At 46.5% G+C, this 26,305-nt stretch overlaps 1 protein-coding gene across 2 annotated transcripts in view; it reads right to left on the bottom strand.

Moving 5' to 3' along the window:
• The window catches only part of FECH (ferrochelatase), a 126,116-nt gene that overhangs the window by 37,760 nt on the left and 62,051 nt on the right, over positions 1-26,305 (bottom strand). For both annotated transcript variants that reach the window (XM_029579658.1, XM_029579665.1), the window contains exon 7: positions 12,148-12,246. In XM_029579658.1, coding sequence (XP_029435518.1) covers positions 12,148-12,246 — 99 coding nt within the window. The remainder of the gene's footprint in view (positions 1-12,147; positions 12,247-26,305) is intronic.

The following is a 26,305-nucleotide window of genomic DNA, read 5'->3' as shown; positions in this document are numbered from 1 at the left end:
ATGGGCCTGGAACTGGATCCTGTGGTAATTGCTTGGTAAGGATATCCAAGAGTGTGTCCAGTTTATTAAAAACTGGATGTAGCATGGAGACATCCTTCTTAGGTACCGGTGCTGGCGTCGCTGGCACCGAGGAAGGGATCAGTGGAGGCGTATGCGGCATCGGTGACTGTACCGGGGTAGGAATCGCTTCCGGTTCCCGTGCCATCGTCGGTGACCTCGGAATCGATGGTGGCGGAATGGGCATGGTGGTGGAATCGGCATCGATGGCGGAATCGCCTCACGTAGAGCTCGTTGCACCGCTTGACGAATGAGGGAGTCAAGTTCCACTCTCACAGCTGATGAAAACAGAGCAGCTGTGGAGGGAGGCGGTGGAGGCGATGCCGATACCCCCTCAGAGCCCTGAGGAGGTTCGGAACCCGGCACCGATATCGGTGGGGATCGCCCTTCAGTAGGCCTTGGAGCCTCTGTCTCCGTCCGGGTTTTCTTTGCCGGAGAGGCCGTACCTGTGGAAGGATCTTCGGTCACCGTATCCTGTCGCCGTCGATGGCGATGGCGATGCTTCTCTTTTTGTTTGTCGCTTCCAGAAGTCGATGCTTTCGATGATATCGACTGGGATGAAGCTGAGGCGTCTCCCGCCTCCGGATGTTTTTTCTTCATCATTAGCTGACGAACTGAAGCCGATGGAGAAGATTGAGTTGAAGTCGACGCCCGTGGAAGCAGTTGTATGGAAAAAAGCTGCTCCATTTTTTCAGCCCTAAGACGTCGACCTTTACTGGTCATTTCAGCACAAGACTTACACATTTGAATGTTGTGGTCTTTGCCTAAGCAAAGAACACATTCAAAATGCGGGTCGGTAATCGACATGGTTCTTGTGCAGTTTGGGCACTTTTTGAAGCCGGAGGCCATGGCGCCGGATGGCCGTCGACGGCGAAAAAACCCCCAAAATTATCGTTCCCAGCCGGGAATCGATAACAGAAAAAAGTTACCGCCGGTAATAAAATGGAAAAACCCCTGCGGTGAATCAAATTTTTCCGAATTTTTTATAAGGTGAAAATCACCTCAAGACTCCAATTAACCCGCGATGCTAACGGCTTCGTGGAAAAAAGAAGACTGAAGAGAGACCCCTGTGGCAGGGAATATCATGACATGCTGGGCATGCTCAGTAGGCACTCCGGTGCCATTCAAAAGTTTCATAGAAACTTTTAAAGAAGTTTTTCCGTACATAGGGCTCCATTACTGATGTCACCCATATGTGAGGACTAGCATCCTGCTTGTCCTGGGATAACTATAAATAACTTCTCTGCATTGAAAAATATATTCACACCAAAATTCGAATGAAATCTCCACATTAGGGCAATATTCACTCACAGAGGATTTTGATTGTTGAAAAAGTCAATGCTGAAGGTGTATCCAAACAAGAATGATAACACCACACTGGAAGAGCTCCTTTCCTTCGTACTACCCAGACTCCTATGTCCGAGCTAAGATTATTCCACCACACTGGAAAAATGCCTCTCCTTCAAACCACATCCAGCACATATCTTTAATCACCCAATCAAAGAAATCAATGAGATTCATTTGATGCTTTCTGCCTATGGTAAAAACCATGCTGCCTTGGATCCTGAAATCTACTGGATTTTAAATAGTCCACTATCCTTTCCTTCAGAAGAGACACCATCAATTTTCCCGCCACCAAGGTAAGGCTAACTAGCCTATAATTTCCAACCTTTTCTCTTTTACCACTGTAGCCCCCTGCTTTAGGTGTTGCAACCAAATTGGGTGCAAAGGTCACAGTCCCGTGGCTAAGTACCAGTTCAGAGTCACCAGTCCTTTAAAACCCAGGTGTGTGGATTCTTCGAGAGTGGGGGAGATTGAACCTCCAAGGCCCAAGGCATATAGGGGGAATACTTCTCTTGCTTTCTCTCTCCTATTGCGTACTCACTGATGACTCTTTCTACACAGTCTCTGCACCAGTACCATGAGACATAAGTTTTCTACAACAAAAGCTTTACTGCAACTAAATCTTCAAAGTAAATTACAGGATTCTTCCCATTTAATCTTCTAAAACAAATCCAAATGTTATAGCAGTCTCAGTCCTATTCCTCCAGTCTCAGACCTGTTCCTTCAAGTTGACTGGCACTAGGAAAACCCTTCCTTCTACTCTATTTGTAAATTCAGTCTGTGTAATTTTTCATCTGGGCACATGCAGACACTAACTTAAAATAGTCTTCAACTGACGGGCTTTTTTTGGAAGAGCATTCCACAATTAGGGAGCTGCACAGGAAATGGCTTTTTCCGATGTTTCTTGTTATCTAAGCCCAGTATTATATATTCCATATTACAAGCCTATATCCCTCACTCTCTGCCCCCTATTTCCCACTATTCTTCTGCACTTTGGGCCAGATTCTTAAACTTATGCATGGGCGTAGATTTGTTCGTGCAAGGTACAGAGAAGGGCTACCAAAATGATAAGGGGAATGGAACAGCTCCCCTATGAGGAAAGACTAAAGAGGTTAGGACTTTTCAGCTTGGAGAAGAGACGGCTGAGGGGGGATATGATAGAGGTGTTTAAAATCATGAGAGGTCTAGAACGGGTAGATGTGAATCAGTTATTTACTCTTTCGGATAATAGAAAGACTAGGGGGCACTCCATGAAGTTAGCATGTGGCACATTTAAAACTAATCGGAGAAAGTTCTTTTTTACTCAACGCACAATTAAACTCTGGAATTTGTTGCCAGAGGATGTGGTTAGTGCAGTTAGTATAGCTGTGTTTAAAAAAGGATTGGATAAGTTCTTGGAGGAGAAGTCCATTACCTGCTATTAGGTTCACCTAGAGAATAGCCACTGCCATTAGCAATGGTAACATGGAATAGACTTAGTTTTTGGGTACTTGCCAAGTTCTTATGGCTTGGATTGGCCACTGTTGGAAACAGGATGTTGGGCTTGATGGACCCTTGGTCTGACCCAGTATGGCATTTTCGTATGTTCTTATCCCGGCGCAAACAAATCTATACCCGATTTTGTAACGCGCATGTTATAAAATCCGGGGTCAGCGCATGCAAGGGGGTGCACACATGTGCACCTTGTGTGTGCCGAGCCCAAGGGAAGCCCTGATGGCTTTCCCCGTTCCCTTCAAGGCCGCTCTGAAATCAGAGTGGCCTTGGAGGGAACTTTTTCTCCGGTCCCCCCCCACCTTCCCCTATCTAACCCACCCCCCAGCCCTAAATTCCCCCCCTACCTTTGTTGAAAAAGTTCCACCTGCCTGAGGCAGGCATAACTTGCGCGCGCCGGCTCGCCACCCCCCGGCACAGGCCACTGTGCCGGAGGATTCGGCCCCACCCCCAAACCGCCGACATGCCCCCGGCCCCACCCCTGGACCGCCCATTTTTTAAAGCCCCGGGATATATGTGCGTCCTGGGGCTCGGCGTGTGCAGGGGCAGCTTTCTGGGAGTTACGCGCGTAACCCTTTGAAAATCTGCCCCTTTATGTATCACCCACCTAACCTTTCCATCCATCATTTCTTTTGTCTCTATGTATTAAAATGCTATTTCTTTTCTCTCACCACTACATTTTGAAGACCTATAGCCAATTTGTATTCTTCTACATCGTGTATCTTATACCTCAACCTTATCATTATTCTTTTTTTTATACAATTTCAACTTTGTACAAGAATAATCTTGAATCCGCAAAAGAGGGTACAAAAATAAATCAGTCAACAAGACCATTGGAAAAAAAATCTTCCCAACTTTCCCCCAGTCAACAGTAAGGGATCCAATTATACAAGTCCAAGAAATTTTAAATAAGGAGTAAATAACAGCAATAAATATAGCGGAGGAATCTAATACACTGAGAATCCTAAGCCAAATTTGGGGAATCAGAGGTAGAAAAGCTTGCTTAACTAACTTCAGTCATTATTCAGCCCTTGTACCTCAGAGTCATATTCATAGAAAACTAGAAACATATCAGCAAAAAAAGACCATTTGGCCTATCTAGTATACCTAACACTACAATCTCCACCATTCCTTCAGAGATCGCCTGTGCTTGGGCGCAAATGAGGTTCCACGCTTCGGTTGACAGCTCCCACTCTCCTGGATCAAGTTGCTGATTGCTGAGAAAGTCCGCCTGCACGTTCTCCACTCTGGCGACATAAGCAGCAATGCCCCCGAGATGACGCTCTGCCCAGGCGAACAGAAGGCGTGCTTCCAGCACCACCGCGGGGCTTCGTATCCCGCCTTGCCAGTTGATATATGCCACAGTCGTCACATTGTCAGAGAATACTCGTACCATTCTGCCCCGGATCCAGGGTAGGAATGCTTGCAGGGCGAAACGCACTGCTCTCGTCTCGAGTCGACTGATGGACCAGGAGCCTTCAGTCGTCAACCATAGGCCTTGGGCAGACTTGTCCTCACACACTGCTCCCCAACCTGAGAGGCAGGTGTTGGTGGAGATGATCAGCCAATCCGGGGGGGGGGGGTGTCCAAGTCCACCCCCTGGCTCCAGATTGTCGTGCGCCAGCCACGACAGACTGCCTCTGGATTCTGGAAGCAGTGGCATTGGCAGGTGGAACTGTTCAGACACCGGGCTCCAACGAGACAAAAGCGCACATTGCAATGGCCGTAAGTGAGCAAACGCCCATGGAACCAAATCCAAGGTGGAAGCCATGGACCTCAGAACCTGCAGATGATGCCAGACTGTGGGATTGCTCCTTTGAAGAAGGGAATGGACCTGGTCTTGTAACTTCACTACCCGGTCCGGTGCCAGAAACACTTTGCCACGCAAGATGAATTGTGCTCCCAGATAAATCAGCTCCAGAGTGGGTTCCAAGTGACTCTTCTGTACATTGACTACTCACCCGAGCAACTGCAACGTGACCATCACCATGCACACCGATCGTTCGCAGTCCTCCTGAGACTTTGCGCAAATCAACAAGTCATCCAGGTATGGGTGGACCAAGATCTCCTCCTTCTGAAGGAAAGCCGCTACCACTACCATCACCTTGGTAAACATTCGGGGCACTGATGCGAGACCAAATGGAAGGGCTCGAAATTGGAAGTGCTGCCCCAAGACCTTAAAGTGCAAAAATCTCTGGTGACTCAGCCAGATTAGTATATGTAGATATGCCTCTGTGAGGTCCAGCAACGCCAGAAACTCTCCCTTCTGAACCACCGCTATCACTGTTCGTGGAGTTTCCATTCGGAAACGTGGAATCCGTAAGCAACGGTTCAGCTTCTGGAGATCGAGTATAGGCCGAAAGGTGCCCTCCTTTTTGGGGACCACAAAGTAAATTGAATACCGTCCCCATCCCTGCTGAGTCTCCGGAACTGGGACAATAGCTCTGAGCTCGAGAAGGCAGTGCAAAGTCAACCGGACAGCCTCGCGCTTGTTGCGTGAGGCCACGCAGGACTCCACGAACAGCTCCCAAACCGGGCGCAAGAACTCTAGCGTGTAACCATCTCTGATCACCTCGAGCACCCAGCGGTCTGAGGTAATCCTGGCCCATTCCGTGTAAAAGTTGGACAATCTGCCTCAGACAGCTTCAATGACAGAATGGGGGCTTGTGGCTTCATTGTGAGGGCTTACTGCTTCCAGCACAGAGATGTCCCGAATCTCTACCACAGCGGCGGCCCCTGCGAAAGGATTGCTGGCGACCGGTACCTGGTTTATTAGTAGCCGGTGCAGAATATCTGCCCGCTTTATAGTGGCGAGAATCCCGAAAACGAGCCAGAGGAGGAAAAACCTTTTTGGAGGCTCTTCTATCCTCAGGCAACTTATTGCCCTTGGATTCTCCAAGCAGCTTCACCAGCTGATCAAGATCCTCTCCGAAGAGGAGTTTTCCCTTAAAAGGTAGATTGCAAAACTGGGATTTAGAAAATAAATCCGCCGCCCAATTCCTCAGCCAGAGGAGGCAACGTGCTGCCACCATGCTTCTTGCCGAAGTTTGCACTAGATCATGCAGAGCATCCTCCACATATGCGATGCCCGCCTCCAACCGGGCAGACTGCAGTGCCTCACTGCCACCAGACCCGGAACTGGAGGCAGAATCCTGGACCCTGCACAGGCACGCCCACTGCATAAGGCTAGTGCAGACCGCAGACTCAAAGCTGCCACTTCAAATGCCCGTTTCAACTGAACCTCTAGTTTGCAGTCCTGAATGTTCTTCAAGGCGGCAGCACCCGCCACTGGGATAATGTTCTTTTCTGTGACCGCAGATATCGCAGCATCTACCTTCAGAATCTTCAGAAGGTCCAAAACATCCGTCGTTGGGGGGTATAGCTTTGCCATAGCTCTGCCCAATTTCAGCCCTGCATCCGGGGTCTCCCATTCCAGAGTCACCAGTTTTGGTACTTTCTTAGGGAGTGGGAAAGAGGCAGTAGGACCCCCTATGCCATCGAGGACTGGATTAACGCCCTCATTGTCTGATTCCTCCTGCGAAATCTTAACCCCCAGGACCTCTAGCACCTGGGGGATCAGGGGTCGCAGCTCGTCCCGTTTGAAAAGACGGACCACAGTGGGATAGTCTCCCTCCGCCAGCGGATTATCAGGGTCATCCATGTCATCCGTATCCACATCTCCCTGATCAGGCAGCAGGTCCGGATCCGCCTCAGAGACCGTTCTCGAGGCCGTAGTCTGACCCCAAAGCAGGTCTTGAGGTCCCCGGGGGGGGGTCCCCTCGGGCGAGGCAGATCCATCGTGTGCTGCTGCAGCTCTGTGCCTCGACCTCTTTTCCCAGGAGGATCTGGCCCATCCCCCGGGTGTCCAGGCCTCTTAACCACCGAGTGCTTCCTAGCTAGGAAGGCTTGGTGCATCAGTAGGATAAATTCAGGGGAAAACCCATCCGGGTCCACATCCCCCACTGAGGGATCCCCAGGCGCCGAATTGCCATCCCCCCCAGTGGGAATAGCCCCCACAGGGACCAAAACGGGAGGGGGAACCTCCTCCCTCGATTCTAGAAGTGAGTCACGCGGTCCCTCCCCGGGAGAGAGGCCACCCTGTCCTGAGGAGCCCTTCAGCCCCGGTGAGCAGGCCGAGCACAAGGAGGCCGCATCCAGAGCCTGACCGCGTGTGCCACACGCGCGTGGCAGGCCTGTGATTTAGCGTGCGAACCCATTTCAAAATGGAGGCGCCTCGAGGTCCAAGGGGGAGACAAGAATGCCGAGGGTACCCCAGTCGTTCACTGCCGCGGCACGGCAAAGCCTCAGGCAGGCGAGAAAAAGAAAAAAAATCAGCCTGGGAAAAAAACTGCGCACAGCTGCGCCTCAGTAATGAAAGGAAAGGGGATCAGAACCTGGACAGCGATGCTGAAAACAAACGGGCAAAATCAACCCGGAGCCCTGGGAGCTGAGGAAACAATGCTGCCAGCCTCCCAGAGCGGCCGTAGAGGCCCCGGTCCCCCCTGCACCGCCTCAGACTGTCCTACAAATCTTTTTTTTTTTTTGAAAACTTTACTGAGGCAAAGAAGAAGTTGTTGCAGAAGATGAGGGAGCAGCTGAAGCAGCCTCGGTTGTGAGAAACCAGGAGCTCCTGGCCGTCACGCCCCAAACTGAGGCGGGCGAAACCCTGCCAGGGATGTCCAATCCCCTGGACACCCGGCTTCTATTGAGGGATGGCCCATGAAGGTGCCTAACACCTCAGGAAGCGACCATCACAAAAGAAAAAACACTAGCTAAACTGAACACTCAAACTAAAAACCAAAAACTAAAGAGACTGCAGATATGCATCTCTACCATCTTCTGGAGTCAGCGAAATACTGGGGGACTGCAGGTAGGCACCCTTGTATATATGGCAGTGTCCAAAGTTTTTGCTCACTGACTCGATCTGCTGGTAGGGATACACAACCCACTTTTCTGCACTGATCTGGGTATGTTCAGGAACATCGAATTAAACTAAAAAACCCAAAACACGTATCTTGGAAATGCAATAGAACATAGTCTTGTTAGAGGAAGGTTACAGTTCTAACAAAGACGAGGAAGCACAGATTTGGGATATTCTATTCACAAAAGACGCTGTGCTCTTTGCACTGATTCCCTTTCAAGTACTGCATGAGATTCCCGACCACTTACAAAAGTATCTATGGGTCCTCTGCGCCTCCATTTCCTGCTCCTTGTCCACAGTTACTTTGGATCGCTCCATCTCCAGTCACAATCAAACTTCTCCATATCCCTCATGAAAAAGAGGGACAACTTCTCGCTTTTGTGCATGTTCCCTTTTATCACGAACTCTCTGGAACAAGTTACCACTCCATGTTCCAGATGCTGCCTCTCTTATGTGCTCTTGGATTTCACATTAAAACCATACCTCTTCTAGCCTGCTTATGCAGATGTATTAATCCTCATGTTTTACTGCTCCGCTCACCACTATTGCCTGCCAATACGTTTTGTATTTTCCATCTTATCAGGGCCGCTGAAATCCCATATGCCGACTTGTCATGCTGACAGGGACAGTTAGCTTGCCCAATGATCCCTAAAGCAGGAAGAGAAGCGGCTACTAGCATGATCCTGTACTATAATGCATGGATGAGAGTGCTGGCCCAGTCACATAGGCAAGAGAGGAACAGCTTCTGGCCCAACCACAAGTAGGGGTGAGGAAACAGATAGAAACAGCAGAGGGTTTCTAAAGAAGGAGAAGGCTGACAGAGGAGCTGATGTAATAAGCTAGGCACATACTTTAAAAAAAAAAAAAAATTATCACTTGATGCGGTAGCTAATGCATCAGGTTTGTTAATGCACCAACCCGAAAACGTGTATTAAAAACAAAAGGCTTGGCACACAAATATATGACTTCTGCACACAAAAATGATTTTTGCACTGAAAATGTGATGTGTGTTCATACTTTCTGCACATAAATTCAGAGTGCATGTCCTGGCAGCATAGTGTTAATGCCAGCTTCTGCCCATAGGCTAACGCCTGAAGCCTTACTCCACACCAGGAATTAAGTTTCCGGCACTAAGAAAATACAAGTTAAGCCAGAGCACTTCCCTGCATTTGGGTGGGTGGGGGGGAGGGAGGGAGCAATAGCTAATGACTTCACAGGAGGGCTCTAACTTGCAAGCACCTTCCTGCACAGGGAGTAAAAGGTGCGGACAGTGCAGGAAAGAGTGCATGCGTGACTGGGCAGGCAGCTGGGGAAGGGTAAAGCTGATCAACAGCTGGGAGTGGGCTGGAGAGGGAGGATACAAATCGTGGTGGGGAGGGGTTTAGACGGCTGATGCTGACTGCAAGACAGTAGGCGAGGATGCTGAGAGCTGGGGGGGTAGCCAGAGGGTATCTATGATAACTTTTCATCAAAGTTAAAAAGAATCAATGATCGATCAAACCAGAGTAACTCCCTAACTCAGATTTGTGAGATCAATGTAACCCGGCGCTCATAAGAGAAAAGTAAAATCTAGAGTATGGCCAGCCCGCTGTAGGAACATGTGTGGGCTGCCTTAAATCAGCTCTCTCCAAAAAGGACAATAATTCCTTAGCCTGAGCAGAATCAGCATGATCCACATAAATATTAAAGCCCCCAATAATTACAAGCTTGCTAAATTTGTACTGCAAGCAAAGCAAAGCTTCAGCCAATACATTAACTTCAGCTAATGTAACTCCTGGGGGATGGATATAGTGCACAGATAGGATTGCAAATTGGCCCCAACAACTAAAGCCTCAGCTGGGTGTGGAAAATCAAAGTCCACCCTACAGTACTGCAAGCTTGCCCTGTAAATAACCAGCCCACCACCCCACAGAAAGCTTGCACTAAATAACTAAAACTAGGAGGACATATTTGGTTTAATAAAGCAGTCTCAGTTTGGTGCCACATTGCAATATGGAATCCACCAAATATTGTTCCTTATTTTTCATAAATTTAGAATTAAGATACCCAAAGCACATTTCCTTGTGGTGTTTTCGGTTAAAAGGAATCCTCGGTGTCAAATGGCTCATCCCAGCAGGTACAACCACCTTTCCTATTTATGCCCAGATGTCTTCGATTACGCAAACCTGCATATCTGCCTCCGCCCTACAACCACCAAAATAAGCTCACCCATAATTTCAAGATGAACAATACAACATAACCACCTAAAAAAAAAAAAAAAAAAAATCATGTTTACTTCCTTCACTAATATCAAAACAAACTCTCACCAAGAAAATAAACGACAAGGATCCATGGTTCAAGTCCAGAGTCCAAGGGTCCACAAAGGGGCAAGCCCTTGGCGGTGGCCTGCGTAAAAGGGTCACCTTTTATTCAGGCCCCAGGGGATGGAGAATGTCGTCACGAGACTGGGTCCCGGGTCGGGGTCTCCTGCATGAAGGTCAGAACGCAGGTAAAGTGCGCTGTGCAGGAAATCGGGATTTAACAGCAAGCGGGGAGACAGAAGATCCAGCAAAATGGCTCCGGGCACTTCATAGGGGGATGGAAGGGGACAATGGAAGAGAGATAAAGAGGAAGGAGAAAAGGTGAAAATATGGAAAGGGAGGGAAACGCAATAGGGAAGGATGACGACAGAGGGAAGTAATGTGAAAAAAAGAAGGATGTCAGGCAGGGAAGAACCGAAGCAATACGAGACTTACAGAAAGAAAAAGGAGAAAAGGGAGTCTGCACAGACAGGGCCGGCGGAACCACTAAGCAAACTAGACGGGGGCCTAGGGCACCAGGGTCAGCAGCAAGAGCCAGCGCTGCTCTCATCGGCGCAGTAAACTGGTCCCCCCTCAGGCCGGACCCCGGCTCGCGCCGCCTCCCGCCATCTTGTTCCGGCTTCCTCCGCACGGAGGAGGAGTGGGGGAGAGTGCGTGAGCCCGAGCGAGGAGGTGCAAGGGGGAGGGGGAGGAGGGGCAAGGCAGAAGGCACCTAGTGCGCCTAATACCCTTGCACCGGCCCTGGGCACACAGAACAGTACAATTAGAAAAGCAGAAAGGAAACACTGAGGCGCATATTCAGAAGCATTTAACCAGGTAACTCAGAAGTCATCCGGCTAAATGAATATTTGGGAACTTATCTGGCTAAATTCTATATGGATAACTTATTATCCGGCTCACTCTGGTCGCCCCGCAGACCTGTCTGAAAGTTAACCGGACTTTAGGATGGCTGGATGTATCCAGCAGCTCGGCTGAACTCCTGAATATTTGGGCTCAGTTGGCCGGATTTATTGGCTTGCATGACGTGAACGTGCTCAAATAAATCAGATAGTGTCATGTTATAAAAATGTGCACGCATTTACTAAAACCCCGTGGTGCCATTCTCCTGCAGCTTTATCTGCTGCACTCTGATATCCTGTTCTGGGTAACCTTTGGCTGAGATTTGAAAATCCTGCACCTCCCCCCACACACGGTGCCCCTTGCTAGATTTTGTCTGGCAAGATTCATTACCTGCACAAAATTTAACCGAATAAATGGAGGAGGTAATGGGGGCGCTCTCTGGGGGGCACGCCTACGTTTTGAACAGCGAGCGCCGATATTCAGCGCTGCCCGGTTAAAGTTAGCAGGGGTAAGTCTGTCCTAAAGTTATCCGGATAAATATATCCGGGTATCTTCCGCTGACTATCCGGATTAAGTTATCAGAGTAACTTTCCCATTCACCAGCCCATTGGATATCCACCTCAGTATTTACAACTAACATTTATCTAGCTTGCTTTTTTTTTTTTTTTTTTTTGTAAGATGCACAGAGGAGAAGCAAAGGAGAGTCAGGCATGAGGAGGAGGAGTTGAGAGGTGGGAAAGTCAGGAGGGAATATAGGACAATGTGGTGAAAAGAAAATGAGACTGGAAAGTCAATCAGAAGATGCATAAACAGGAGACAGACAATGGAGAAGATTGAGTGACATGGGGAACAGCAGCTGAGAGGGGAGCCTTTTCTCTCAAATCTGCAGGAAGGTGCTTATAAAATCCCCCTGCACCACTGTCTCCACTTCCAAAAATACCTAGCAAACACACCTGCTCCCCTCCCTCACTTCTGTGAGACCATGCCTGGAAGCAGCCATGGACAAAGTTAGAAAGGGATGCTGCTGAGGTGCTGGGCTGGATCAGGCTTCTCACCATAATCCATGTATTACTAGGGATTGTTATTAAAAAGTCAATGGCTTCTAGCTCTCTCAGGTGATCACATGGGTTGCAGTTCCACTCTTTGCTGGATTTGGGGGTCAGACCATGAAGGCCCAGAGACTTTGATACTTACAGACATCGGTAACGAGTGAGCTGAGAAAAGGATGACAACATCTCCTCGCTTCTCCACTGGGAACATGGACAGTTCCTTTTGGATGTGGTCCACGAAACACTGAAGGCAAACAGAGAAATGAGATAGAGGAAATAAGCACAAGCCTTTTTTATGCAATTTAACACTCTGCTTTGTCTTCAAAGGCTTGAATAAACAGGCTCCTAAATCTCTCTCCCCAACTTCTCCTTCAAGAGAACTCCGATATGGCTCTGTTTAACTCTCCTCCCCGACCACTGCCAGTTTGTACTGCATGAGACTCCGCGCTTTCAGCTGTTACGCACCAAAATGTAGAACAAAGTACCACTAACCCTGCACCCGGAGCCAGGCGACCTTAAGTGTAGGAAAAAAAAAAAAAAAGGCTATGGCATGGCTTTATTCTCAGCCCGTCCCCCGAGACCCACATCTTCCAAGCTTCCTGAACATCCCCAACAAGGGACTGCCTCATACACAACAAGGGCACTACTCGGAACCCAAGGTTAGCCAACTACAAATGCTAATTGATTGTAAGTTGTTCTAATGCTTCTGTTCATTAAAATCTACTGAAATCCACCTTGAGACAAACTTTGGGAAAAGGCGGAATATCAAATGCTCAGGGTAGGAGACCAGAATATACAGACGTTTTCTCTCATCTGATATTCGAAAGATCTAGGTGCCCAACTTAAGGAGTGTGGTGCCTAGATCTGGCAAATTGAAAATTTTCTGTTCCTAAATTGAGGTTCCTAAAAGTGGGTGGGGCAAAGGAGTGCTCAGGTTGGGGGGAATGAAGTTACAAGCTTGGTGCTAATTTCCAGCACTAGGCCCTTAAGGTTGACAAGTAAACAGCAATCCTAAATTTAGGCACCCAAAGATAGGCATCTATTTCAACCAAATTTGGGGGCTTAAATTTGCTGAAAGTAGGAGCCTAAATTTAGGTGCTCTATCTTTTTTTTTTTTTTTTTAAATATCAGCCTCTTAGGGCTCAATATTCAAAGATATAGAATTATTGGTTCTTACCTGCTAATTTTCATTCCTGTAGTATCACAGATCAATCCAGACTCCTAGATTTTGTCTCTCTTCCAGCAGATGGAGACAGAGAAAGTTTTGCTGACACTGCCACATAACCTGGTGTGCCACCTGCAGTCCCTCAGTATTGACCAGTACCCAAGCCAAGATACCATTGAACATAAACACAACCTCACATAAAACATCCCCCTGAACAAGGAGTAGCAAGTGGAATCCTATAATGAGAACGATCCTTTGCAATCTTAACAATGGAAGAAACCAAATGAAACCTGTGCCATTCTTCAGTCTATTTATAATAACAGATCAAGCGGTCTCTCCAATTCTCCCCACATCAACTGGGTGGGACTCAGGACTGATCTGTGGTACTACAGGATCGAAAATTAACAGGTAAGAACCAGTTTTCCTTTCCCTGTACGTACCCAGATCAGTTCAGACTCCTGGGTTGTACCCAAGCTTCCCTAACCACGAGAGTCCCGTTCAAAGCACACTGTCACCAAAGCCCATGGCATCTGAAGCCTGGACAACCAAACAATAATGTCTGGCAAAAGTGAGCAACGACTTCCAAGTAGCCGCCCTACAAATCTCAGGTGGTGAAACTTGTTGACATTCAGCCCAGGATGCTGCTTGTGATCAAGCAGAGCGAGCAGTTAACCCCTCAGTAAGAGTGCAACTCTGACGGACGTACACCGAACCTATTGCTTCTTTCAACCACCGCACTATGATGAACTTCGAAGCCTTATGTCCCTTTTTTGCCCCACTCTATAGCACAAAAAGATGATCCAATAGCCAAAAGCTTTAGTGATTTTGAGATACCGTAACAAGGCTCATTTCACATCCAAGAGCCGCAACATACAGATTTGGGAAGGCCGGAAGCACTACTGATTGATTCAAATGAAAAAAAAACGATAACACCTTAGGAAGAAAGGAAGGAACCGTACGCATAGACTCCAGAATCCATAATCCTCAGAAAAGGATCCGAAATTCTCCTAGTGGAACAAACTGCCACAAAAAAACAACCTTTAAAAGTAAGATCCTTCATAGATGCCCTTCTAAATGGCTTGAATGGAGCCATACACATGCCCTTGAGGACTAAATTAAGGCTCGGGGGGGGAGGGGCAGGGGATGACCCACTTCCGCACCGGAGGCCACAAAAGCTTCGCCACCCCCCGGTGAAAATGCACCATGTCTGGGTGTGCAGCTAGGGCTGCTCCCTGCATCTTGCCTCTAAAACAGCCCAATACCGCTACCTGGATCCTGAAGGTGTTAAAGGCCAAAACCTTCACCAATCCCCATTGTAAGAAGGTCAAAATGTGTGCCATAGGTGCTCGAGTAGGTTCTACCGCCTGCTCTGTACATCAAGCCTCAAAAACTCTCCACACCCTCACATAGGCTAAGGATGTTGAAGTCTTTCTAGCTTGCAGCAGAGTGGAAATGACATCCTTGGGATATCCTTTCAACCTTAGATGCTTCCTCTCAAAAGCCAAGTTGTGAGACAGAAGTGAGCCACCTGATCTGAAAATATGGAACCTTGGTGCAGAAGATACTGAAGATAAGCAAGATGCAGCTGCCCGTCCACCACTAAATTGATCAAATCTGCAAACTATGGCCGCCGATGCCACTCCGTGGCTACCGGAATCACCTCTTTCGGATGAATCTTTATTCGCCACAACACTTTGCCCACCAGCGGCTAGGGCAGAAATACGTACAGGAGAACCCCTGTGGCCATGGGAGCACTAAGGCATCGACTCCTACTGCTCCATGTTCTCTTCTGTGACTGAAAAAGCATAGAGCCTTGGCATTCCTTTGAGTTTATTTATTTATTTAAAAAATTTTCTATACCGTCGTTAAGTTAAATACTATCACAACGGTTTACAGAAGGGCACGATAAAGAGAAATATGGGTGGTATAGATTACAAATTACTCGTGCGCCATAGTACGGTAACAATTTAAAATAATAAACTAGGTGTGTAAGTTAAATGATTGTTAGGAACAAATTAGGCAGTTTGATTTTAACATTAATATGCTTATGTAGGTTACTAAAAACATCTAGCTTGGTGCATCCTTATCGCTCAACTATTTTTCTCCTTTTATCTTTATAAAATGCTTGTTTAAAAAGCCAGGTTTTCAGATTAGTTTTGAATAATTTCAGATTTGTCTGTAGTCTTATTTCGAGTGGCATGGTATTCCAGAGTACAGGACCAGCCAGTGACAGTGCTCTTTCCCTTACTTGCGTGAGATGTGCTGATTTGACAGAGGGGACAGTTAGTAGAGCTTTATTTGCAGATCTCAGGTTTCTTTGTGGTACGTGCACGCGCAGTGCCGTGTTAAGCCAGTTGGCTTTATCATCGTGGATTAGTTTATGGATTATACAAAGTGCTTTATATTGTATTCTTTGTTCAATTGGAAGCCAGTGGAGTTGCCATTAAGTCCATGTGGAGGATGCCCCACTTTTGATGGATAAGCTGCATTGCTTCCTCCAATAACTCCCACTCCCTGGGATCCAGCTGACGATGACTGAAAACATCTGCTTCTACATTGTCTATCCTGGCTATGTGAGAAGCCGCCAATAATTCCAGATGTTGCTCTGCGCCCAGCGCATTAACTCTTGGGTCTCCTGAGCCACCGCCCAACTCTTGGTACCACCCTGTCTGTTGATGTAAGCCACTGTTGTCACATTGTCCGACAAAATCCCTACTATCACCTGCGCAAGAGGTAGAAAGGCATGCAACACAAACTGCACCGCTCGTCTCTAAGCGATTGATAGACCAAGACGCCTCTGACGCCAACCACCGGACCTGCTCAGAGTCTGGCATACAGCTCCCCAACCAGAGAGGTTGGCATCAGTTGTGACTACTGTCCAATTCAGAACCTCCAAGTCTACACCCAGATTTAAGTGGTCCCAACCAAGCTACCATAAGACTCTGGACTTGGGCCATCTCTGGAAGAGGCAACGGCAGATGAAACTGCTCAGACAACGGATCCCACCAGGAAAACAACATCCTCTGCAGAGGCCTCATATGAGCAAATGCTCAAGGAATCAATTCCAATGTGGAATTGATTCCTTGATAGAGCCAAGAACCTGCACGTAATCCCATACTTGGGAACTGAACTCTCTAACAAGCTATGAACCTACTTCTGCATTCTGCAGATGTGTTCCTTGGTGAGAAACACATTCCCGATCCTGTGTCGAAACGCGCCCCAGGAATTCCAACATCTGAGAATGGACCTTAAGCGCTACAGTACCAATGCCACTGCTTGTTAACAAAGACCTAACTTTGTTCGAAAAGCCAATTATCCAGATATGGGTTGAAAAATAGAATGCACTCCTTCCTGAGAGCCACCGCCACCACCACAACCACCACTTTGGTGAAGGTTCTCAGAGCTGTCACCAACCTGAATGAAAGGGGGGCAAAATTGAAAATGTGTCCCCGAGAATAATGAACCTCAGGAATTTCTGATGATCTGTCCGGATCACTATGTGTAAGTATGCTTCGGTCAAATCTAGAGAGGCCAAAAAACCCTCCTTTGCAAACCAACTGCAATCACAGAGCGCAGGGTCTCCATTTGAAAAATGAGGAACTTTGAGAGCCCCTTTCACCTTTTTTAAATCCAAGATCAGATGGAAGGTCCCTTCTTCTTTGGGACCATAAATAAATGGAATCCTTCCCATCCCCCATTCCTTTACAGGTTCGGGGACTATGGCTCCCAGCATCTGTAAGCAGTTGATGGTTTCCTGAACCGCCTTTCCCTCCACCACTGTCCCCGGGCCGATCGAAGTCCCATGGAAGACCGTGAGGGCCCAGGAGCCTCTATCGGAGGAAGATGAGGACCCTCCTGGGGGAGGATCCGCAGTCTTTTCTCCTGACTTTGTTCTGCTGCTGCATAAGGTGTATCTCACTAGGAAAGCCACAGGATGCCACTTTTCCAGGTGGAGTGTCCACATGGTCTACGGCCTGGCAAGAGGTCCAACGTTTCGTAGGCTAGTGATGCGACCAGGGTTCGGCGAGTCCTGAGTAAAGTTGGGCATTCAGATGCTGCGAACAAGGCCTTGTGGGATTCGGAGGAGGAGCCTCCACAGAGGACCCCCCTGAGGTAGATTTCTTCTCCGGCGAGAACAGGATCCGGAATAGGGATGGGGCAAGCCCCAACTGTGGAAAGGGAAAAATTGTGTCCCTTAAGGAACTGGGAATTAAGGTTCAGCGAGAGGAATCTGATCAGGAAGAGGTGGACCCAGTCATGGATGGCTTAAGAGGTCCGGCAAAGGACTTCCCTTTCCATAAATCGGTGAAGATGTTAGTGGTTCAGGAGTGGGAGACTCCAGAGGCTGGTTTGAAGGTTGGTAGAGCAATGGACAAATTATATCCATTACCCGAGGACACGCTGGAACTGTTGAGGCTGCCAAAAGTGGATGCCTCCATGTCGACTGTTACGAAGAGAAAACAACCATTCCAGTGGCCAGTTCTGCAGCGCTTAAAGATATGCAAGACAAGAAGTTAGAAGTCCATCTCAAAAAGATATTGAAGTGTCTGCTTTTGGGCATTCGTGCTGCGGTTTTGCAGCATTTTTATTTATTTATTATTTATGCATATTTAAATACACTTCAAGAAAACACTTGGGTTGCAGTCCAATATAACATAAACAAGTAACAATCCAAAAAAGAAAATATTATCACCACATATAATCCAAGTCCTCGATTTAAGAGATTCCAATCACAACTTCAACAAATATATATAAACCAACTAAGAGGAAAAAGAACTAGCCCATGAATGAACAACATTAATAGACATACATCCTGACTAGCATTAGGCTTGAGAAGAACAAGATATAGAAGGAAATGTATTACTCAGGAAGGCTGATAACTGTGATGGTAAAAAGAAAGTATAGGAAACATTCTGATATTTAATGATACATTTGCAAGGGAACTTTAAAATAAAAAAAAAGGTCCCCAACTCCAAAATTTTGGGTGTAAGTAATAAGAATTGCCTCCCTCTTTCGAAGTCTGATTGCCAAATCTGGATAGGCACGAGTTTTCATATTCAAGAGAAGTTCCAAACAATGACCAATAAATATTTTAAGGATGCAGCGTCCCTATCAGACTCCATCAAAAAGGAAACAGCTGGTTTTAACCAAATCCTTCTGGGAAGTTTCCAGGATAGCTGTAATATCCAATGGAGACTTCTCAATTAGAGAGAGAACCTGCATATCATTCGAAGGATGGTATATAAGAAATTCTTGAAACAAGTGGGAATGCCTGTTCCGGAATCTTCAAAATATCTCCCAAATATTTTCTCTACAATCTCTTTAGGAGCAATTGCTGGATCTTTAGGAAAATTAATAAAATATAGGATCCTCCCCCGCACTTGGTTTTCCAAATGTTCCAATCTAGAAGAAAACCACTGATTTCCCTTTAATGTATTCTGTTGTAAATCAGTTATATATCAAGATCTTTTTAAGAGACCCATAGTTATTCTTGTTAACAGAAGTCTGTTTCCAAAATTTTCAAGCAGCCATCCAAAGCACCCAAGTAGTTAGTTATGGGCTTAGTCTGATTAGTAATGTTATTATTCAAAACTTGGATAGTGTCCCATATTATTTCTATAGTAATTGTAGAAGGTCTTACCAACTTCGTTATTTGAATAGTAGGTAACTCCAATCTATCTTCTCTAAAATGCTTAGGAGTAGTGCTGTCTACGAAGTCCCTGCACGCCCTAGATCTCCAGTGGCTCTGGAGCTCTGGTCATTGGATCTGCCGATCTCAATGTGGTCCCTGGCATCTTCAGCGTCCTTAGCCAGCGTCAGTTCCGCAGTGGATCCAACGCTCATGTCTCCGCCGGGTTTGCAGGGGCAATCTTTCCTCCAGGGACAAAAAGATTGAAAGCTCAGGAGGGGACCGGGTACAACTTCTTCCCGGTCAGCCTCCAGTGAGCCAGCTCCCAGAGCTAAGCCTCCTCAATGTACATGGGCGTCCATCGGGCCTGAAACAGCAAATGGGGGAAAATCAGGTAATGCCTCCCTCTTTCTGGCTCTTCTTCTCCTGCCAGAGTGAGGCATTGTGAGGCAATTCGAAGTCCTGAAGGAGCAAACTCAGTTACGACTGGCTGGTTTGGCCATCTTAGAACCCCCCCCCCCCCCCCCCCCCCCCCCTTTCCGGTTTGCAGCAGTTTTATGCTTCATTCTGTTCTGCGCTGGGTTCAGCAGCTGAAAGCTGACAAAACGATGTCAGCATCAGAGGCCAAGCAGGCTGAGCGGCTGGAAGCTGTGGTTGCCTATGGAGCAGATGCCATATATGACCTCATCAGAACATCCTCTAGGATTTGATGTCCGTGGTCTCAGCCAGGCGGTTTCTTTGGTTGAGGAACTGGTTGGCAGAAGTTAGGTAATTCCCCTGAGACTTAGATCATTAAGGGGAAACTGCTTTTTGGAGAAGACTTAGAGGAGCTCGTAAAGCATCTGGGAAAGAAAATAAAGGGCATAAATTGCCGGAGGATAAGTCGAAGGGCAGAAAAGGATCCCTTTCTAACATGGCCTTGCTTTAGGGTGAATTGGCGGTTTTGGCAGAATCGGGCTTCGGGAGGACCCCAGAGACAAAGCACCGGGAGGCAACAGTCAAAAGCTGAACAGAAATGGTTCCGGCCAGGAGGCATCTCGATTCAAGTATGCCCAATGAATCGAGGCCAGTCCACTCCTCGGAGCCTGTCATAAGGGGTCGGTTGACTCTCTTCTTCGAGGAGTGGGTCAAGGTCACGTCAGACCATTAGGTCCCAAGTGTGAAAAGACAAGATGACACTTTAGAATTTGCTTGCCCGCTAAAGGATTTGTTCATGGTGTCTCCTTGCACCTCCGTAAACAAAGGCGGTTCAGGTGGTTTTAAATTTTAAAACTGCAGAAAGTAAGGACACTTCCCTGAAGCTGGGCAGTAGACTCCAGACGTCCTCCTGGGGGTGAGGGAACTGGCCCCAACAGTTATCCACCCCTGACGGTGAAAAGGACCAAGCTAAACAAGGGTCCCCAACCCCTGCTCATCCACCTCAGAACCAGAAGGGATGACCTCCACCAGAACCTGCCAACCTTTGGGAGGAACTCCTCTTCTTTCCTTAACCTCTCTCTAACTTTACTTTTTTTTTTTTTAAACTAATTTTCAGACTGCAGGTTTTGCACCTCTGTCATCTGCTGGAGACTGAGAAATACTGAAGGACTGAAGGCGGCACACCAGCTTTTGTGGCAGTGTCAGCAAAACTTTCTGTCTCCATCTGCTGGAAGGGAGGCAAAACCCAGGGAACTGGACTGATATGGGTATATACAGGGAACTGGTTATCCAGATATGCTGCTGAATATAACTGGGTAAGTTTTAGTTATCTGGTTAACATAAATGGATAACTTTAGACTTGTTATTGAGCAGGACTAACTTACTCAGTTAACTTATCTGGATAAGGCTGAATATACGTACCTATCCGGTTAACTGGATAAGTAGCTCCGCCTCGATCCGCCCATTCCCCGCCATTGACTATCCGGTTATCTAATTAGCTGGATAAGTGACTTATCTGGTTGAATGGCAGCCACTGAATATAGCCGGATATTTAACAGCCACCACTTAGCCAGATAAGTCCTACTTATCTAACGCTAAACGTGCTTTCAGTATCGAGCCCTTTGTTTCTAGGACCCAGAAGATAGGTTTGCTGAGTACCAGCATTAGATCCACAGCTCCAATTGGTGTTAATAGCACACAAGCAGCCATCCAATGTGCAATTCCCTCTGCAATACCAGCTCATCACAAAGATACTGCTTCCATGGGCAACATCAGGAAAAAGTAGGCATTTTGCTAGGATCTAGAGATCTAGTACTTGCAGCAAGCAGGAGTACGAAAACCAAACCAGGAAGTATACTCTGAAATTCATCAAAAGGATCCCTCCATGGGATGTCAATAGATGACTATGAACACTTATTTAAAAAACACAAGAAAGATCTCCAACAATGCAAAATCTCACCTTTATATAAATTCCCCCATCAGGACTATGTGCCTGGTTATTTGGTAAGGAAGAAGTCAGATATGTCCTAAAGTTTGTAAAGTTTTAGAACTTTCCAGTGAGTGCTAGAAGATTTATCAAATAGTTTTGTTTTAGCTAAACAATTTGGCTTTGAAACTTTGCCAAAAATCTATTGGCTCTTCCAGGGAAACAACTAAAGAAATCATGCAGAGGCATAGCTTTCCAAGGGGTGGGTTGGCGAAGGTGTGTTTGGGGGACGTCAGGGTATGTATATGGGGGTACAAGGCTGTGTTTAGTGTGGATGTGTGTTCATGGAATATCTGGAGGAGTAGGTATGTAGGGTGTGTGCGGGTTGTATTTGCAGATAGTAAATGTGGTTGTGAGGGTTGTGCAAGTAGTGTGTTGTGGATGGAAGTGACTGAGTGGATAGGATTCTGTGGGTTGGGTAATGCATGGCAGCACTGTGTATGTAAGGAATTTTTGGGGAATGACTGTGTCATGCTGGGGGTGTTATAGGGATGTGGTTGGGCTGTGTGAGAGGTGGAGGGGGAATGGGACTAGTGGAGAAGTTGCATCTTTTATTCTCCCTATCTCTATGATCTAGTACTTGATCTAGTACTTGCAGCAAGCAGAAAACCAAACCAGGAAGTATACTCTGAAAGTCATCAAAAGGATCCCTCCATGGGATGTCAATAGATGACTATGAACACTTATTTAAAAAACACAAGAAAGATCTCCAACAATGCAAAATCTCACCTTCATATAAATTCCCCCATCAGGACTATGTGCCTGGTTATTTGGTAAGGAAGAAGTCAGATATGTCCTAAAGTTTGTAAAGTTTTAGAACTTTCCAGTGAGTGCTAGAAGATTTATCAAATAGTTTTGGTTTAGCTAAACAATTTGGCTTTGAAACTTTGCCAAAAATCTACTGGCTCTTCCAGGGAAACAACTAAAGAAATCATGCAGAGGCATAGCTTTCCAAGGGGTGGGTTGGCGAAGGTGTGTTTTGGGGGACGTAAGGGTGTGTATATGGGGGTACAAGGTTGTGTTTAGTGTGGATGGGTGTTCATGGAATATCTGGAGGAGTAGGTATGTAGGGTGTGTGTTTTTTGGGTGGGATGGGTTTGTGGAGGGATTGTGTGTTTGGGGGTTGTATTTGCAGATAGTACATGTGGTTGTGAGGGTTGTGCAAGTAGTGTGTTGGGGATGGAAGTGAATATGAGTGGATAGGATTCTGTGGGTTGGGTAATGCATGGCAGCACTGTGTATGTAAGGATTTTTGGGGGTATGACTGTGTCTTGCTGGGGGTGTTGTCATAGGGATGTGGTTGGGTTGTGTGAGAGGTGGAGGGGGAATGGGACAAGTGGAGAAGTTGCATCTTTTATTTTCCCTCTCTCTATGATCTAGTACTTGCAGCAAGCAGGAGTAAGAAAACCAAACCAGGAAGTATACGCTGACATTCATCAAAAGGATCCCTCCATGGGATGTCAATAGATGACTATGAACATGTAGGTGTTGGTGTGCTGGGAGCAAGTGTGGACGTGTCTGTGTGTGAGGTGAGGTGTGTGCATGTGAGGTTGTGTACGTAGGTGGATGTGTGGAGGGGTGGTATGTGTATATTTCAAAAGTGCTTTTTTGTGCCATCCTTTGCCTGTTTCTTCAGTTATTTTCCCTGACTCTCTCTGCTTGTGTTGATCAGTGGCAAAATGCTGGAAGGATGAGTGGGGGTGAGGACATTTAGAATGGAATGCTGGTCAGTATCCCATAGAAAGCAATACAATTTTTCCCCCCATTAAAAGCTATGGGGATTTTGTGGATAGGTAAATAGAGTCCAACAAATGCTCAGATAATACTTTCTAATACAGAAGTCTCATTAGACATTTGTACACAAGTAGGTAATCTTGGAGTCATTATAGACTCAAAATAAATCATGCTTCCCCAAATTAGATAAGTAGTTAACAAGACATTTTACAAGCTAAAAATGCTAAAACCATATCATCAATTATTGACTGCTGAGTTATTTCGATCTGTTGTACAATCATTAGCGCTTAGTCATCTGGACTATTGCAATATGTTATCTGACTGATGTTATATTTTACTGTTTTATATTTTTGTGTATGTCATTTGTGATCCACATTCAATTTTTGGAGATTGTGGAATACAAGAACTGCAAAATAAATAAATACATACATCACCGCCGTGATGTTGTCAGACATTATCCTGACTGAACGACTCCGCAGTAACTGAGCAAATTCCAGAAGTGCGCTCCCCAGCCTTTTAGACTGGGGTCCATCACTGTCATCCATTCTGGGTTTTCCAGGTCCATGCCTCCCGCTAAGTACACAGGACTCAACCACCAACACAAACTTAATTGCACCTCATCCAGTATCATTAGCTTTACGGAATAGTGCTATGACTGAGGATTCCATCAGGACTCAATTGCCTTCTGATGCGGTCTCTTGTATGTTTTTGCCCATGGCATAAAATCCAGGGCTGCCATTGAGCCCAGAAATTGAAGAAAATGTACTGTTGGACTCCTTGCGGTTAGAAGCGCTTGTATCTGATGACCTATTTTCTGCATCCTACCAGATCATTCAAGGTCTAGGATGACTATTGATGGATAATGATCAGTCCGTATCAGGATATGAAGATAAGCTTCCATTAGATACAGAGCAATTATGAATTCTCTTTTTCAAACTGCCAGAATCACCAACTTCAGTCTCCATCTGGAAATGTCATTTTCAGAAACTGGTTCACCCACTTCAGATCCAAATGGGACGGATAGATCCATCCTTCTTTGGAAATACAAAATAAATCGAGGACTGGCCAAGATCTTCCTGTCCTTCTGGAACTACCATCTGGAAAGGTTTCTCCACTTGAAGAGTCGCTTTTACCGCCTCCCTCTTTTTTCCAGGTCTGACAAGGGGAAGCCATAAGAGTTGGAAACTGGCCAGGAAATTCCAGGGCATAACTGTTGCAACAATGTCCAACTCCCACTGATCTGAAATAATTTGGGCCTAGCTCCAGTAAAACTGAGAGACAGCTGAAGAGGATTCTCTCCCTGAGGATCTCTCCTTACTTCCTTTTTTGGAGTGAAAGGACTGGTTCCTAGAAAAAGAACCAGACCTTTAACAGGATGCACTCTTGCTCTTATAATGCCTTGAGTTCCAAAATCTACTGAGCTGAAAGGACTGAGGAGAAACCTTCAGGAGCCTCGGAATCTTTGAGTCTTCGCCAAGTCTTTGCCATTTTCTCGAGATCCTCATCAAATAAAAGGCACCCTTTAAAGGGGGAAAGTTAGTCAGATTAGACTTCGAGATAGTGTCCACTGACCCAATTCTTGAGGCAGAGACCTTCCTTGCCCCCATAACAGAGGCAATCCTCTGGCCAAAGAATGTACTAAATCAAAACAAACATCTGTTAAATACGCTGTACCTGGTTCCAATTGAGAATCATCCAAGGAACCATCCTATGTTAGATGCAAACTAGATCTCGCCACAATACAGCTGCAAGACGCAATTTGGAAGGCCATGGAGACCACTTCAAAGGCTTGCTTAAGAACAGTTTCTGTTCAGAGTATCCTTAAGGGCCGTACCCCACCTCCACTGGAATGGTGATTCACTTAGTTACTGAGCAGACCAAAGTGTACACCCTAGGAAAAACAGAACTTCTCACTTTTTCAGGATTCAAAGGATGCAACTTGGCCAGCACTGAACCTTCTTTAAAAGTGACCTCTGGAGACACCCCAGATCAATCAAATCCTGAACAGCTTTATACAATGGAAAAAACTTGGAAGATTTCTTAATACTGAACATAATAGGGTCCTCAGTCTTACTGGGAGTCACATCCTTTTTTCCCTCCTCAATACCCAAAGTACATAGAGAATGAGAAATGAGAGATGCCAGTTCCTCCTTATGGAAAAGGTACCACTGAATTACCATCCACAGCTTCTGAAAGACATTAACTGTTCCCCTGGGGAAGCCTAGGAAGATGCTCCAGAGAATCACCCAAAGGGAAAGAAGTCTCATCAAACTTTCTGTCCTCCTCTTACCTGGGACTCTTTTTCCCTTTGGACTCTACAAAAGCAGATAGCTAAGCAGGCTCAGAGTGGACCTTAGTCCAGCCCCGTGACCCATACAGAATGCTTATAAACTTTTTAAAAATTTCCAGAGATGGCAGCCCATGGCAGAGAAGCCACATCAAGCTTAGCTTAAGGGTGCAAACACTGCAACACCCTTGGCAGCCAGCTGAATTGCCCACAGAGCCCTTTTAACAAGCCTTACAGGGCTTAATGGAGTAGGGTCAAACTCAATCTCGCTGGCCTGCAGTTCTAAAAACAGTCACCGAGCATCCTGCTGCTTCCTGGATCTCAGCGTAAAAATCAAGGGCAGCCATATTTTCCACGGCTGCAAATTTGCTGCTACAAAGTTCCCCTCTAGCTTTCTGGCACTCGCAGAAAAGTTTTATATCTTCCCGGCTTGTGCCCTGCATAAGTTACAGGCCTCATATAACACGACATCCTTCCCGCACTCCACCACCATTACTGAAGCTGCAATTCATCCGTGGCCCACCAAAAATTCCAAATCTGTATTCACCCTGAGCCTGACCATCGAACGCTATCTGAAAGCCAGACATCACTGCCAAAAAACCTCTCTTGCTGCCTCTATGCTTTTATTTACTCACCCGCAGCACCCCAAAAGTAGAAAGTGTAGAGGGAGAGTGGGGGGTAGCAAAAAAAGAAGTGGGGAAGAGAGTATAAGGAGGAAAAGACAAACATAGAATGATGGCAGAAAAGGACCAAATTATCCACCCAGTCTGCCCAGCAAACTTATGCTAATGCCAGTATCTGCTGCACTTTGCAGATTACCCTCATGTTTATCAGCTTCCCAGACCGTGAAAGTCAAGGCCCTTGGATGCTGCCTGAGGCCCTAACCTGACTAGGCAATGGGCTGCTCAGCATCCACATACGCGGCCATGACTCCCTCCTTAATTCAGTGGGCTATTGTAGCCCGCTACACCATCTCATCCTGTTTACTCCCACCATGGAGTATAAACAGCCGGTCTGTCTTCCTTAGAGATTCAGAAACCTCTAAATCCTTAAAGATATCACTTTTGACATCCAAGGACCATAA

Source organism: Rhinatrema bivittatum, chromosome 1 (genome assembly GCF_901001135.1).
Source record: "Rhinatrema bivittatum chromosome 1, aRhiBiv1.1, whole genome shotgun sequence".
In the NCBI taxonomy this organism is placed as follows: Eukaryota; Metazoa; Chordata; class Amphibia; order Gymnophiona; family Rhinatrematidae; genus Rhinatrema; species Rhinatrema bivittatum.
Note: the sequence above shows the minus strand (reverse complement) of the source record. Positions and strands in the feature narration are given on the sequence as shown.